This window comes from Mustela erminea, chromosome 9 (genome assembly GCF_009829155.1).
Source record: "Mustela erminea isolate mMusErm1 chromosome 9, mMusErm1.Pri, whole genome shotgun sequence".
Taxonomy (NCBI): Eukaryota; Metazoa; Chordata; class Mammalia; order Carnivora; family Mustelidae; genus Mustela; species Mustela erminea.
In genome coordinates, this window is record NC_045622.1 from 14,262,162 (window position 1) to 14,277,421 (window position 15,260).

The following is a 15,260-nucleotide window of genomic DNA, read 5'->3' on the forward strand; positions in this document are numbered from 1 at the left end:
ACGCGTGTATGTACGTTTGTGCATGTGTGCGTGTAGGTAAAAAAATGCAGAGACTAAGAACAGGAAGCAAGAAAGAAAAAGACTGGGTTTGTCTGGACTAGGAGTATCCCCCTACCCGGCCACACCAGGAGGGCGTCCTTAGTCCCGAGAGTGGGATTCCGCAGCAGCACACAAATCCGATCCAGCAGTGCTCAGATGGGACATGAACAACCTGACTCTTCCCCCTTACCACCCTCACCCGTGAATGGGCATGAGGGCAGACTCTGAGCAGCTCTCACCTGTTCCCCAACCCACCAAGTCCAGAGCAGGCAAAGGAAGTGCCTGCCTAGTGAGACATGGCTTAGAAATTGGTGGGGGCTGGGGGGGAAGAATGGCCCATCCATCTATGGAAAAAATGGCCAACGTCCATTTAACAGTGTCACTGTGCCCAAGACTCGTCATCCCAGAAATAACCAAGAGGCCCCCAAGAAGTGGGTGTTGAGCCGCCATGTCTTCAGGGTGCTTCCAAGGTGGAGGGAGTGCCCAGGATTCCGAGAGAAGGCAAAGGGGGAAAGACATGAGCCATTTCTCAACATGAGCAGAGTAGAAGGACTGTGTCCTTGCTGAGGACAGGGCAACATCAGCAGGATCACCAGGAGAGGAGCAGCAGGGATCCCTGGCAGCATCCCTCCAAAGCCTCCAACTTACCCCACTCTGCACCCCCGAAAAAAGCCACACTCAAGGGATGTTCAGGGGAGATGATCTGTTTATTGCAGCCAAAGATCCAAGCAATATGGCAAACTGCAAAAGAAACGCAGTCTGCTCCAAGAAGCAGACACATCACAGCAGCTGGGCCACAGAGGACCACTGGGTTTTTCTCCCCGCCACCCCCTCCAACCACCCTGTAGCACATTAAACCTAAAAAGTGCAAAAGTAGTTGGGTTTTCTCCTCCAAGTGCACAAAAAGCAGTAAGAACATTCCGTAATTTGCCTTTGGTGAATTAACTCAAAACATTGAGAAATGATGGTTTCCCCCACCTCACCCAGTATAACTTTTGGGGTGGATGTAACACAATGTTTTCTATTTGTATATAGAATATATCTATACCTATATACCTATGTGCAAATGCATCAGCAAACTTCAATAGAGGAAGACATCAGCAAGAGGCACAGTCTGTCCTTAAGACAAATTGCAAGGAAATTTCTTGATTTATCATTCATTCCAACCGCACCATGCCATCCTTATGGCCCGGGACTATCTTCTGGGACCTGGCCAGTATTTCCCATTGTCCATCTGCTTTACCTGACCTTGTAAATACTTACCAGCCCGACTTCCCCAAGGGACTTCCGGGGAGAAAATATGGATCCAATCAGTTTTTCCTTTCTATAAATTGGGAATAACTGTGATTAGTCCATAGCTAAGGGGCAGGTAGTCATTTTCAAAGCCAGTTTCAAGGCACCTCAAGGCATTTCAGTCCTGAAAAATTGTACTTTGTTCTTAGAAGTTAAGTCCCATGGGTTGACCAGCCCATCTCTTTACAAGTGGCCCTTGATTAGGAGGAAGAGATAGACAGGGAGCTCCAAGACAACAGGAGAGGCAGGGGTGGTGGAGGAAACCAGCAGACTGGACCCAGCAGAGCGCAGTGATGGGAACATGCAGCTGGAAGTGGGGTTGGACCCCACCCCGCAGGGACAGGAGCAGCTTGCTGGCAGAAACTAGAAAGCAGGGTAGAGAAATGGCTGCTATGGGAACATGTCACTGGTTCCCCACCTCTACTCAAAGAAGCCCCATCTTGTTCCCAACCTCACGGCTCTGGGGGAGGCAGCCCTAGGAGACCTCCAGAAGAGATTCTAAGAGGCTGCAAGAGAAAGCGCCCATGAGGGTGGGCAGCGGGGGGGCCCCACTGGGTCAGGGCGTTGAAAGGAATGAACCCAGAAGTCTGGCGCTTCTTGGTGGAGAGTTAGGACTTCTTAGAATAAACCTAGGGAATCGCGCAAAAATTTCCCCTAAATATTACGCCTCCTGGAAAAAGAAAAGTGCCCCGCATCAGCGCAGATCCCCACTCATCCTGGGAGAGGAGAGCACTTGAGAGGTTGCCGGAAAGTGAAATCTGCAGGCTGCAGAAGTGTGTCCCAACCGCCCTTGGTCTCAGCTGGTATGAGATGCCCACCACCCATCGCTCCCCTCCTAGCTGGTTGGCTCCAAGGATGGGCTGTGCCCGCCCGCCCCAGGCATCCTGGTGGCTTAGCCCACTCCCATTGGCAGTGTGTTGATTGGCAGTTAGGTACGGAGCTGGACTCCCCCCACCCAGGAGCTGTGACCCAGGCTGTCGTCCCCCACTCTTCACCCACTCTGCCTGGCCTGTCACCTTGTTCCCTGTGCACCTCCCCCTCCCCTTTCCTTCCTTTCTTCCCTTCCCAGGGCCCAGAGTCAGGACTCTCTTCCTTCTCCAACTCCAGCCCTGGAAGCAGTGGCTGCAGAGGTGGAATTAGATGCACCAAAAAAAAAAAAAAAAAAAATGAATCTTGGTCCCCACAGTGCTGACCTGACAGTTCCCAACTCTGTTATGGCTTTGTGTGTCCCCCCCGGCGGCCGGCACGGTGGCCAGCACACAGGAGATGCTCAGTAAATGGATGTCGAATTGAAGTGACTTAAACTTAACCTCCCATATGCTCTTGTTCTCTCCCCAAATTGGCCACCTGCCTGGCAGAGGCAGAGAATGCTCCCTGAGACTGTCACATCCTGTCTCTACCCCCTTTCCTCAGACCGGTTCCTGCCCTGGGCACTGACTCCGGGAGCCTGGGCAGGGTCTGAGCTCCTGGAAAGGCTGGGGAAATGCTGAAGAAGGTCAGTCTGGGATGGGGATTGGGGGGGCCTTGCCAGCAGCTCTGCCCGCCCGCTCCATCCTTCCGTCCCCAGCGCCCTTGGAGAGGATCAGGCAGTGGACAGCCCAGCTCCCTCACCTCACTTCCCTGTCTAGCAGCCCACAGAGACCCTTGCCACAGGGAAAACTATGGCTCTGTTGGTTCAAACTGGAGACTGAGGAACCAGAGGAGGGAAGGGCCGGACGCTCAGTCTTGCCAGTCTGAACCTGGTTCCCCACCCGTAAGGAATGGCTTGCCGCCTGGATCTCTGAGGGTCTTCCAAGGTAGAGTGCACGTCAGCAGGTTCTCTCTGTCTCTCTCCCTCTCTTGAGGCTTAAATAATTCCCTCTTCATGTGAGTAAAATGGCAGTGAAAGTTGGCTTTCCAGAAATGCTACTTGCCTCCCCACAGAGGGGGGGCCCTGGGGCCTGGAGGGTGAAACATGGCGGCAGGATGTTTCCCTCAGGGCATCCCCTTCCCTGGAAAGGAAAAGCTAAAAACCCTGCTGAAGCTCACGGAGAAAGTCTGAAGAGAAGGCCCGAATGAAGGCCCCAGTCTGTACCTCAACTCCTCCACAGCCGTGTCCACCTTCCCCAGCCCCACGCCCGCACTGAGGGCCGTCACCCCGCTGGAGGAGGCAGACTGTAACCAACTCCATTTTACCACGGAGCCCCCACCCCTTCAGACCTTAGCCAACTTTGAAATTTCTCTGCTCTTAGTAGTTCCCTATGGTGAAAAATGACCACTTCCTGCAAGGAATCAACCCATCCCCAGCCCCATGTGGTGCTCCTCCCGCCCCAATCCCAAGAGATGCGCGGCCAACAGAAACCCGCCCCCCCCCCCCAGGCTCCTGTGGTAACAGCTGTTGAAGGAGAGGGGGTAAGAGCACAGGTCCTTGGGCCAAGGCTTCCCCTCAGTGCCCAGGAAATGCAGTCATCCCTTCAACATGCCCCACCCCCACCCAAGTGACAGGAACCCTTCAGCAGCCCCCAGCCTGACAGGGCTGCCTGGCCTGGAGCAGCTCAGGGAGCAGAGCCACGCCACAGCCCAGGCTCTCTTGAGGCAGCCCAGGAGAGCCCCTCAGCCATCCGCAGATCTTCCCTGAGGCCCACTAGACCAGTCCACAAACGAGGCAGGCTGGGCCGCTGACCTCCCCCTCATCCACCCCCCCTCTGGGACCCTCGCTCAGGCCTCCTGCCTCCTCTCAGGGACAGGCAGTTTGAGCCCACTTCTCCCTCCCCAGGGCCCACACGTCCCACGTGCCATGGCAGGTTTCCCAAATGAAAGAGAGGTGAGTCACTCTTGGTGCAGGGTAGGGGGTACGAAGTGAGGGGTTCGGGAGGCCCCAGGTGGGCCCTGGGACCCTGGATCAAGAGAAGCACACCAAGAGAGGGCAGGCGGGGGCACAGTGTGCAGGGTGGAGGGTGGGAGGAAGACAGGACGCGAGGGAGGGGCTGCGGGGCCGTGTTACTTGGGGCCGTCCTCCGCGTTGCCCTCTCCGTCTGTCTTGCCCTCCTCCTCCGTCTTCAGGTCATCCGTGCTCAGTTTCTGCTCTTTTTTCCTCCTCACACACTTTACTACCATCAGCACCAAGATGACCACCGCCAGGAAGCCGCCCACGGAGGCGCCCACGATCACGGCCACTGTGGAGTCCCGCTCAGGGGGCTCTGCAGAAGGAAAAGAAACAGACCTCCCCTGAGCACCGGGGCAGGGAGAGGGAGCCTCCGCCTCGGCCCCCTGCTCCCCGCAGTATGCGTGGGGTGGTCCTGACCGGACGCTTGGCATAGAAAGCACTGTAGTAAAAGCCACAATCAAACCAGGCCCCTGAGCTCTCTGCACTCCACCCCAAAATCGCAGTGCACCTCAAAGGCCCAGGGAAGGACAGTAAAATGCAGAATTTAAGAGCACGGACTTTGAGATCAAATAGACCCAAAATGGAGTCCTAATTGTGCTATTCACTCATTGCATGACCTTAGGTGGCTGACTTCTAGTGATAGCATGTGCCCAACCAATGACCATGGCCTCATGACCATGACCAAGGTCACTATAAGGATAAGACCTGGTTTCAGTCCTCAGAGACCTGAGGAAGTAACGGGGATGCCTCCCCGCACCACCCCCCAACAAGCCAGAGCTCCCACCTCAGGAAGGCACAGCCCCTCCCAAGGAGCGGGGTGATCCCCCTGCTGGAGGGTGGGGCGGGGGACAGGCAGGGGCCCCAGGGCAGTTGGCTGCCCGCTCTGCCGGCCACTCACCTTCCATGAGGACCTGCAGGTAGATCTTTCCGTGGCCGCGGTGGCGGTCGGGCGGGTTCATGATGTAGCAGTTGTAGGTGCCCGCATCCTCGAGCTGCACATTTCTCAGTGTCACCGACACGTCATACTTGCTGGGGTTCCCCGAGAACTCCACGCGGTCTCGGAACCGCTCCAGCTTCAGGTTGATGATCTTCATGCGGAACTGGAGGAACTGGGGAGGAGGAACCGCATGATCGAGCAGCTGCAAGGAGAGGGCGTGCACCCCTCCCCCCAATCCACCTGGTTCCCTGGAAGAGAGGCGGCTACCTCCAGGTCTCTGCCGCCCTCCCAGGGCCACCCAGGTGTGACCACACACCTTCTGCGGAAGCCCTCTGGAGCAGACTGCCCACCAGGATCCCCAGGGTCCTGGTCCACGGCAAGGGGCAGACGGTGGGAAATGTGGGCTTCATGCCCCGGAGCTCCTGCTCCCTCCCTCCCCGCCGACCCCCTCCAGGGACTCACCATCTCCTCAGAGCAGTTACTACACTCCTGGTAGGTCCAGTTCAGGGAGAACTGTTTGTGGTTCACTGTGTAGCAGGAGTTGAATGTACAGGGCAGACGGGCATCAGAGCCATTGAGGACGTTGAGTGTGGTAGGTACTGTGACCTCCATGGTCCGCCCCGGCGGCACTGTGGATAAAGTGACAAGCTGGTGAGGATTCTGGCTCATGGGCCCAGGGAGGCAGCAAGCCTTCTGCACCTGATGGGGAGAGGAGCAGAGCCTTGGCCTTGGGCTGGATCCCTTGGGTCTGAAATGAGTCAGGGAGTGGTGTGGGGCGGGCAAAGCTCCCCAGGGTACGTGATGTGGCCCTTGGAGTAAAGCAAGGCTTGGTGGGGAGAGAAGTCGCCTATTAAGCCAGGGCAGACGAATGGCCCCAAGTCTTTCCCAGGACCATAGATGTGCAACCCCTCATCTGGCTGTCCTGCCCCAGCTCTACTATTATCACCTGCTAGCAGAAGACCGTGGACAAGGGACTCCACTGTGCTGGCCTCAGTTTCCCCCTTCTCAACTCTGCTGATCCAAAGCCCACACGGCAGAAAGCCTTCAGGACAGGTGAAGATTCAGAAGGCCTTGCTCTCTATGCACGAGGGCCACAGGAAAGCCCAGCCCCCTGCTCTTCCCCGGGGTTTCTGGCAAGCAAGAAAAATGGCAGCCAAGCAGTGGGAGGTAAGAGGCATCCCAGAAGAAGAGGCACAATTCCAAGGGACCAACGGATGCATCAACGAGGACAGGAGTCCCTTCTGGAGATGTCAGACCTGGAAATGTCCCAGCAAGGAGCTGACATAGGCTGAAGGGGTGACATAATGGGGACAGCAGATTTCTGTCAAATCCTATAAGGAGCACCAGGCCTAGTGTAGAAGAGTTGGGTGCTGGGGCTGCCTGGCCCCCTTGGACACCCTCAGCAGAGCAGAGGCTAGGGTGAGCTGAGGGAGCCCAAGCCCTTCCAGTTGAAGCCGCAGGGATCTCTATGGGGCAGAAAGCCTTGGACACAGAATTTAAGGGGTCATCCACCCTCAGGGTCAGGCAGACATGTCTTTAAACTGCACACCATAGGTCCCTCACTGGCCTCACCTTAGTACGAACTTAACGCTAAGATTTTCTGCCAAAATCGTCGAAACCTCATCCCAAAATATTCATTTTGTTTATAGAGTTAAACAGTAACGTCCAGAATCAGCCACGCATTCATTCATTTACCCCATATTTACAAGCCACCCCCCCACACGCCCCTGCACTTAGCCTACGCCCCAGGACTTACTGCTGTGAACAATGGCGGCAGAGTCCCCGCCACATGAAGTTTGCCATCTAGGGAAGGGAACACACCCTAACAAGGAAGAAAATTATAATGTAACTATGTAGTGATGTCTGGCAGCTACTGTAAGAATTATAGCAAAGCAAAGGGGTGTTGTTTCCTACCCACAGTCAGGGAGGACTGCTCGGAGGAGCTGACGTGTAGGCAGCCCCTGACAAGGTGAGGGAGTGAGCCATCTCAAATCCTGAAGGAATCAAGTGCAGAGCAGTGGAGCATCAAGACCACAGTCCCAGTGGCTGGAATGAGCTTCTTGTGTCTGCATCACAAGGAGCAGCAATCAAGGAGCAAATGGTAGGATCCCAGAGTTAGGCAGGAGTGAGGCACTAGGGGCTCTGGGTGGCCAGAATTTGGGATTCCGATTTTCTTCTGTGTGTGATAGAAAGCTCTCTGGGGCTTGGGGGTGGAGGCGGGAGGGGTGCAAACGGAGGAGGGGCAGAGGGCGTGGCTAGGAAGCTATGGCTACAGGAAGAGCGTAGACTAGGAGATCCCTGAGACACGGGGCCCCTTCCAGCTCTGCCTTCCATCGCTGGGGGGATGTGGGCAAGCTCCTTCACCTTCCAAGGCCCAGTCGCCTGCTCCGTAAAACAGAACTGATGACAGCCACCTCCTGGGGCTGCCATCATCATTTCAAAGAGATAAAATACTAAAAGCGTGATGCGCAGGCTGGCAGCTCCTGCTACCCTACATTCTCCTTAAGTTCTGCCCTCCCGAACAGGAAGGCCTTATGGGACAGTGTCCTGGCAGAGGGCAGCCCCTTGGAATTCCCCCAGCTTTGGCACCCGGCCGGCCCGCGGCGCAGGCCGGAAGCATCACCCGCAGGTCTCACCTTGCCAAACCGCGGTGTAGCGCACAGCAGCTGGGCCCCTCCCCGGAAGCAGCCCCAGCGCAGCCTGCGAACCGGGGGATGTCGGTCTGCTGAGCTCCTCCCCCGGGATGAGTGGCCGGGGCTCAGTGGACAGGATTTAAGGACAGGAGGGGCTCCGACCTGCTGGCTCTAGAGGTCGCAGCGGAGTCTTAGGTGGAGGCATTAGGCGTGCAGACCCACCTGCAGCGCCCTCGCTTCTGGGAGTGTGGGCTGCGCTCACTAGGGGAGCGTGACCTGGGGAGGCTGAGTGGGCCTGCCAAGAAGAACAAAGCCCATTTCCCGGATCCCCGCTCTCATCAGCATTATGAAAGCACCTAGCACAGCGCCAGGCAAGGAGGAGGTGTGCAGAAAATGCCACTGCCGCCCGCGCTCTGCAGAGGCAGAGAAATCTGCAGGGAAGCAACCAGGCAGGGCCTTGTCCTGAGCTCACCTCTTACCCGAGTAAGGCCCCCGCTTCTCTAACCCCCTCCGAGTGCCGCTACCTTCCCAGGGCTCCTTCCCAAAAGGGGCCTCCGACCGACCCCAGAAAGCAGGTGCTGTGAAACGGGCTGACCTATCCCTGGCCTTTTTCCCAGGTCAGCCCCCATCCCTCAGATGAGAACTTGAATTCCACAAGCAGCCCCCTCCGCTGAGAAGGAGCCCGCACCCTGCCGTGTGGAAGGGCAGAGCTGCGGGGAGGTCCTTTCTGGCTGAGCAGAGGGAGCCGAGGTGCAATGCGGAGTCCCTTTACTTCCTGCAGCCCAGCCGCCTGGCCCCGGCTGGAGGCCCCAGGAGGGACGCGTGCGCCCTCTAGTGGTCAGAGACAACCAGGGAGTCCCAAGCGCAGAGAGACGCGGGGATGGTCACAACAGAGGAAGCCAGATGGGGCATCTCCAGAATTGGGGACCTAGACCCACCGCTTCCCCAGTGAGGCAAGTGAGGCACTGAGGGAAACACACAGAGGACGCGGACAAGCCGGGGCCAGACCGTGCTTCCTGACTCCTACTCTAAGTCACCCTCCTCAGCCTGAGTCCCCTACCAGCGTTTTAGACCTCTCACCAATCCAGGCCCCCATTAAAGCCGAAGAAAGCACCATGCAACAAGGTCAGAGCTGTGAGCAAAACCCCAGTAAACTCTGCGGCTCCTGGAAAGTAGCCAAGCCCGCAGCTAGGGCCATAGAAAGGACTTCCCAACAACAGAGTGCTTCCTGCAGGCCAGATGCTGTCTTACTCATTCCATAGATATGACCTCATTTGATACTTACAAGAGCCCTGTTACCACCCTGTTTTCCAGATGTTGCAATTGAGCACAAAGAAGTTACATGCATAGCCCAAGTTCACAGCTAATAAGTGACAAAGTTCCATTTTGGCCCAGGCTGCCAGGCTCCAGACAAGGGGTGAGGGGTTGAGGCCTGGTGATACTCCAAGGAATGCCAGGGAACAACCATGCCTCCACCCCCCCATTTCTCCCCACCCCCCGACTGTCTCCACAGCAGATCCAGCCCCAAACTGCCAGCCCCCAGCTCTAGAGGGGAATGGTACTGTTTAAAGGAACATCCATGAAAGGAAGCTCAGTCCTGGTTGTCCCATTTAGGACCAGGTCTGGGTCTCCTGATTTCCAACTGATAGAAAGGAAATGGGGATCAATGGGGGGTATAGTAAGGATGTGGCTTCTGGTCTTAGCTCCAAAACATCACTGGCCTCCATCACCCAGGCCTCCCCTCCTTTCTTGGGGGGCCACATCTGGGCACCCCAGGTCCCATGCTATCCACTGTTCTAACTGGCCCATCTTTCAGAGATCACACAGATTTGCTCATGTCCTACCAAGCTCTGTCTCCGGCAAAGACAAAAGGGAACTCTCTCCATTCCTCTTTCCAACCCTACAGCAACCAATGAGGTAGGTTTATTTTCTTCTTCATTAAAAGAGAGTATCTAAGCAGAGGAATGGCCTCCCCAACCTTCTGAGGCAGCCCCCTGCCTCCCAGAGGAGTGTGACACACAGACCCTGCCTCCTGCTTTCAGACCCTCCCCCACACCAGGATCTCCATCTCCAAGCCAAGTCTACCCCTGGCAACATGTCCTCACCACCCCTCCACTGGCTCCCTGTTGCTTTCAGGATCAAGTCCAGGCTCCTGGGCACAGCTTCCAACCCTTTGCCATCTGGGACCAACCTAAGTCTTGGCCTCCTCACCTGCAGCTCCCAACCATCTGTGCTTCCTCCACATCGGTGATCTCCGACTCCTTACTTTTCCTAACAAACCCACCTTCTTTCACCCCTCATGCCTCTGCATACGTTTATGCTTCAGGCCAGGAATCTCATTCACCCTTTTCAACTTGGGGCCCTCTTCCCTATGCTGCAGTTCACAGCTCATGAGGCATGCCACGAGGACAGCTTGCCCAGCACCTGGACCCTCTCCCCAGCCCTGTTCCTATCACTTCCAGGTGACTGGAAGGCAGAACAGCCTTGTGGCCAAGCGGTGAGATCTTAGGCAAGAGAGTTAACCATCCAGACCCCAGTTTCCTCATCTGTAAAATGGGAGACAATAATAGAATCCGACTCCTAGGGCAGTTGTGAGGATTACATGACTTGCAAATGTATGAAGCTCCCAGTGATGCCCGGTACATAGCCCTCGACGAAGGCTCGCTACTATCATGATCAGCATCATTATGATTTATCATTAGGACAGGCCCTGTGATGTTGTGCTGTCATTATCTGTTCGTGTGCCTGTGTCTGTGTCCCTTGGGAGGCTCTGGGGAACTTATTTCTACTCATCTTGGTATCCCTGGGTATCCCCTTGGTATCCCCAGAACAGTATGTGATACCAGATGGGCACTCCATAAATGTCTGTGGAAGGAAGGAAAGGTATTTCCCCTCCATGTCCAGAGCCCTGCAGATGCAGGCAGTGGGCCTGAGTGAGGACCGGACTCCACTTTCTAACCCTCGCCTAACTTAACCCAGTCTTGGTAACAAGGCTGGTGACTGCAGAGCCGATGGTCTTAAGAAAAACTCTGGCAAGTCCAGTCATTCAGACTATTTCTAGCTAAAAACTAGTCTCACGTGCCTCTGCTGTGTGTACGGCAGATTGCCCAGCTGGTTATCCTCTATGATTTACCTGCTCTATGGTTATTCTCACAAACCCTTCCCCTGATGTGGTCCCCCCTTTGTCATTTGTCCCTTCACCTTGGAGACTGACGCCATTACAATCACCAAAATTCCACTGTCCACCTGAGCCCTTAGACTTGGAGTGCCAGGGCCTACCTCATCATAGCATCAGTCAAGTTCAAGTTCAAGATCTACCACCCAGGTTGCAGAGGCTCTAGCTTCCTCCCACCATCACCTTACAAGCCCCATTCCCTGACCTCTTCACTCTAGACCCCATCCTCCCGGAAAACATTCCCTGGTCACAGTCATGGAGGCCCCTTCCTTTTTTCACTTAGATCAGGCTCTCATAAGACTGTCGCCCTTCCACAGGAAGCTCTCCCTAAGTGCCAAGAAAGTCACCTGTCCTCCATCCCTGGCTCCTTACCCCCAGGTCATCCCCCAACTCCCCGTCTCTTTGCCTGCCTTGAGATTCTTTGATCCATTCTTGTTAATATAGCAGTACCATTTCAGTAACATTGGGGGCAGTAGAGTTCAACAGCTAAGAACTAGAAGTCCGACAAACTGGTTCAAATCTCAGTTCACCTTACACTAGTCGTATGACTTTCAGTTACTTTAAGTAACTTACTTACTGCATTTCTCTGTGCCTGTTTCCTCATCCATAACAGAAGGATCATAACAGCACCTACCTCATTCGATTACTGATTATCCTGAGGACTAAATAAGGCATACACCCCCTGGGCATGTGAAAAGCCCAACTATTATTGAGCACCTGCTGTATACCGCAGCTTTACACAAAACCCAGGCATTCTCCAGTTTACCCACGAAAGAACCAAAGCTCAGAAGGGTCAAGTCACTTGTCTATGGTCATGAAGTAAAGGTGATTTTAAACCCAGAACTGATTCCAAGGCTCACCGTCTTTGTATGGCCCAGTCTCTGTAGGGCCCAGGCTTCCGTAACATTCCTGCTCTGTTAATATGTCCAGTAACTCGGCAAAGTTAGTAGGCCTTATGACGCAAGCTGCCAGGGGCTCTGTGTTGTCTCTGTCTAGCACTCCTGCCCAATATCCAACCCAGCACACCAGAGAAAGACAAGGAGAAGGGGGGAAGGAGGAGGGAGGATAGTAATGGGGACTAACCCCACTGACAATCCCTGGGCTTGACTACATCAGCAATGAGTAAGTTTAGGAGCAAGAAGGAAACTACCTATAAAGCAGGCTTGCAAATAACTCTCTAGCCCACCTACTCACCAGGAAGTCCTGAGTGGTCCAATGTGAAATTAGAAATTAACATTTGGATCAGTTGACAAGGCTGTTTGCAAGGCTGGGCTGGTCTTAAAGGGCCACAGCCACACTCAGCCAAAGAGTTCCTTTTTTTTTTTTTTTCTTTTTTTCCTGATCCCTTCACCTGACTCCCTCCTCCACTCCATCTGGCCCAGAGGCCTCCATCAGCGCTAGCTTCAGCAAGTCTCTCCCCAATGCAGAGACCATACTTCAAGCCTGATATCCCCCCCCCGCCCCCCGACACATTTCCACAAATCAATGGTACAGATTTCCAGACTCAACTTTCTACCTCCCACTCCCCCAAACATTCTTTCCTAATATCCTAAATCCACCAGATTCCAAAGATCATGGTCTACAAGAGAAGCCCCTTAAGAGAGCATGAAGACCCAGGACCCCATATTTGCAGCAGCTTAGAAAAAAATCCACGAAGAGACTTTGCAGAGCGACCTATCCTCCTCCCCCACCCCCACGTAAGTCCATTTCAGGGGAACCCAAAGAAAAATCACTTCCCATGGTTTTAACTGTCACCCCCGAGGCACGCTCAGATCCCCGACCCAACATTTCTGTGACCAGCTCGTCCCAGCGTTATGCAGTCCCCAACAATGTCTTCCCCCAGTCCCCGGTACCTCCCTTCCCAAGGACATGAAGGGAAGCTCCAGCAAGGTCTCCTTTCCTGCCCCCGGCCCCCATCCTCTTTCCAGCTGTGGCTACACTTCTGGACCCTCAGGAGCATGCAGATGTGCAGTCTAACTTACCCAAAGAGAAAAAGAGACTGAGCCCCGTGAGACTGAAGGCAGGGCGAGGTAGCCAGGCATCTCTGTGCATTTTCAGAGACTGAGATGTTAGTCGGGTGGGATAAGGGACAGGGTGATTTGAGGGGCCGAGGGCTACAAGGGAGGAATGGTTAGATGCTAAAAAAAAAATGCACAGAGGTACTTCAAAGACACATACAACATTAAGGAAGCTTTATTTCCATCTCTCTAATATGGCCGGCTTGTATGTTGCTGCTAAAAAGAGAGAGGGAGTGTGTAAGGGAGAGAGAGAAAAAGGGGGATGGAGTAAATTCTGTGGTTGGTGGATTTTGAAAAGCAGGTGGGAGGGCATAAAAAAGTCTCTCTGAAAAGAACAAAGTTCCCCAGGATTCTTTTCCCCCTAAACCAAGAACTAAACCAAGTCCTGCCTCCCTTCTTCTTCTTTCTTCTTCTTCTCTGGGATGACTGTTGGGATTTAAAGGTTGTTAGAGAAGCTCATTCATTTCAAAACTGCTATAAGTTGGGGGGGGGGGACTCTTTAAAACACCCCCAAAAGGAGATGCTTGTTTTGTGTTATCTAGAAAGGGTTTTGGGAAGTGAGTTGGGGAGAGTTTCTGGAAATGAGGACTTCCTCATTTTTCTACAATTACCACTGAAAACAGAACATATCAAAGCAGGTTGGTGTAAAAACACCTAACAGATCTTACAAAGGAATGTAATACGAGCCTTTGGGGAATCCTGACACCCAGTCAAATCAAGAGTAAAAAGACATTTTTTGAGACAATTGGGAAAAAATAAATGTGGGCTGGGTATTAAATTATATTCATGAATAATTCTTAGTTTTGTTGGGTGTGATAAAATATTGTGGTTATGTTCTTGAATATCTTTTTGGTTTTTTTAAATTCTTTATTTAAATTCAATTTAGTTAACATATACTGGATTTTTAGTTTCAGGGGTAGAATTCAGTGGTTCATCAGTTGCATGTAACACCCAGTGCGCATTACATCACGTGACCTCCTTAATGTCCATTACCCCCCCCACCTCCCTCCCCTCCCGCAACAAACCCTAGCTTGTCCCCTAGAGTTAAGAGTCTCTTATGGTTTGTCTCCCTCTCTGATTTCATCTTTGTTTTTCCTTCCCTTCCCCTATGATCATCTGCTTTTTCTTAAATGCCACATATGAGCGATATCATATGGTATTTGTCTTTCTCTAACTGGCTTATTTCACTTAGCACTGTACCCTCTCATTCCATCCACGTCATCACAAATGGCAAGATTTCATTCTTTCTGAAGACTGAGTACGTATCTACTCCATATCTTCTTTATCCGTTCCTCTGTTGATGGACATTTGGACTCTTTCCATAGTTCGGCTTTTGTGGACATTGCCGCTATAAACACTGGGTTGCATGTGCTCTTCAAATCGCTAGGTTTGTGTCCTTTGTATAAATACCTAGTAGTGCGATTGCTGGATCGTAGAGTAAGCATTTTCAACTTTTTGCGGAACCTCCATACTGTTCTCCAGAGTGGCTGCACCCGTTTGCATTCCCACCAACAGTTCAAGAGGGCTCCCCTTTCTCCGGATCCTCGCCAACACTAGTTGTTTCCTGAGTGGTTTATTTAAGCCAATTTGACAGTGTGAGATGGTATCTTACTGTGATTTTGATGTGAACATCTTTATCTGTTATACACACTGGAGTGTTAAAGTGAGATGATAGGGTGGCTTGTAGTTGCTTTATTACACACACACACACACACACACACACACAAAAGGAGTGGCGGGTAGGTGACCCGAGTCTGGACGTTGCTGTTCATGGTGGAACCTGGCGGCCGGTGCACAGAGCTCATTACACAGTTCTGTCTTCGGTGGTGCAGGTTTGAAAACTTTCCATTTGAAAAAAGAAGGAAAAAATAGGCAAACGTCGCAAGTACGAGGACTTAGGTTGGAGAACCAAGGTGGCCCTTCTGGGGAGATGTTCGGTAGAACGGAGGTTTCTGTGCAGCAATCCCTCACACTTGCCCAGGGCCACCGAGGCACCAAAGAGGGAGCAGCTCATCCTTTTGAGTAATAACTCTGTGCCAAGTACTTCACAGGTGATACCTCGACTGAACTCTAGCCCTGGGATGGGGATTTCTTCTTCTCTCTCTTTTTTTAATTGCAAATGGGGAAACTGAGGCTAACAGACCTTAACCCACCTGAGATGACACATGGTAGGCAGTGAGGGCAGAATCAGAGCCAGGATTCAAACTGAGGTCTGTGTGAGCCAGGGGGTACTTCCAGTATTCTACACAACCCATCACCAAGGGGAAGAGACCCCAGACCTCCCATCAGGTTGTTTAGA

The 15,260-nt window shown here is 53.2% G+C and overlaps 1 protein-coding gene across 4 annotated transcripts; it reads right to left on the reverse strand.

Moving 5' to 3' along the window:
• Nucleotides 1-727: 727 nt before the first annotated feature.
• SCN2B (sodium voltage-gated channel beta subunit 2) lies at nucleotides 728-13,218 on the reverse strand. Of its 4 annotated transcripts, XM_032359121.1 has the most exons (5): nucleotides 8,332-8,547; nucleotides 7,772-7,939; nucleotides 5,598-5,764; nucleotides 5,097-5,307; nucleotides 728-4,511 (listed from the first exon to the last, which is right to left on the reverse strand). In XM_032359121.1, exons 3-5 carry the CDS (start codon nucleotides 5,745-5,747, stop codon nucleotides 4,312-4,314), a joined length of 561 nt encoding a protein of 186 aa, XP_032215012.1. In that variant the 5' UTR covers nucleotides 5,748-5,764; nucleotides 7,772-7,939; nucleotides 8,332-8,547; the 3' UTR covers nucleotides 728-4,311. The 4 variants fall into 4 exon arrangements, with proteins under 4 accessions (XP_032215012.1, XP_032215010.1, XP_032215014.1 ...); XM_032359119.1 differs by lacking the exons at nucleotides 7,772-7,939; nucleotides 8,332-8,547 and adding an exon at nucleotides 12,926-13,218; XM_032359123.1 differs by lacking the exon at nucleotides 7,772-7,939.
• Nucleotides 13,219-15,260: the final 2,042 nt, after the last annotated feature.

Excerpts from the sequence above, each read along its gene's own strand:
- SCN2B (XM_032359119.1), bottom strand. The coding sequence starts at position 12,995 with ATGCACAGAGATGCCTGGCTACCTCGCCCTGCCTTCAGTCTCACGGGG. Across the intron at positions 5,765-12,925 it reads CAGTCTCTTTTTCTCTTTGG|TGCCGCCGGGGCGGACCATG; the intron begins GTAAGTTAGACT and ends CTTTATCCACAG. Across the intron at positions 4,512-5,096 it reads CCTGCAGGTCCTCATGGAAG|AGCCCCCTGAGCGGGACTCC; the intron begins GTGAGTGGCCGG and ends TTCCTTCTGCAG.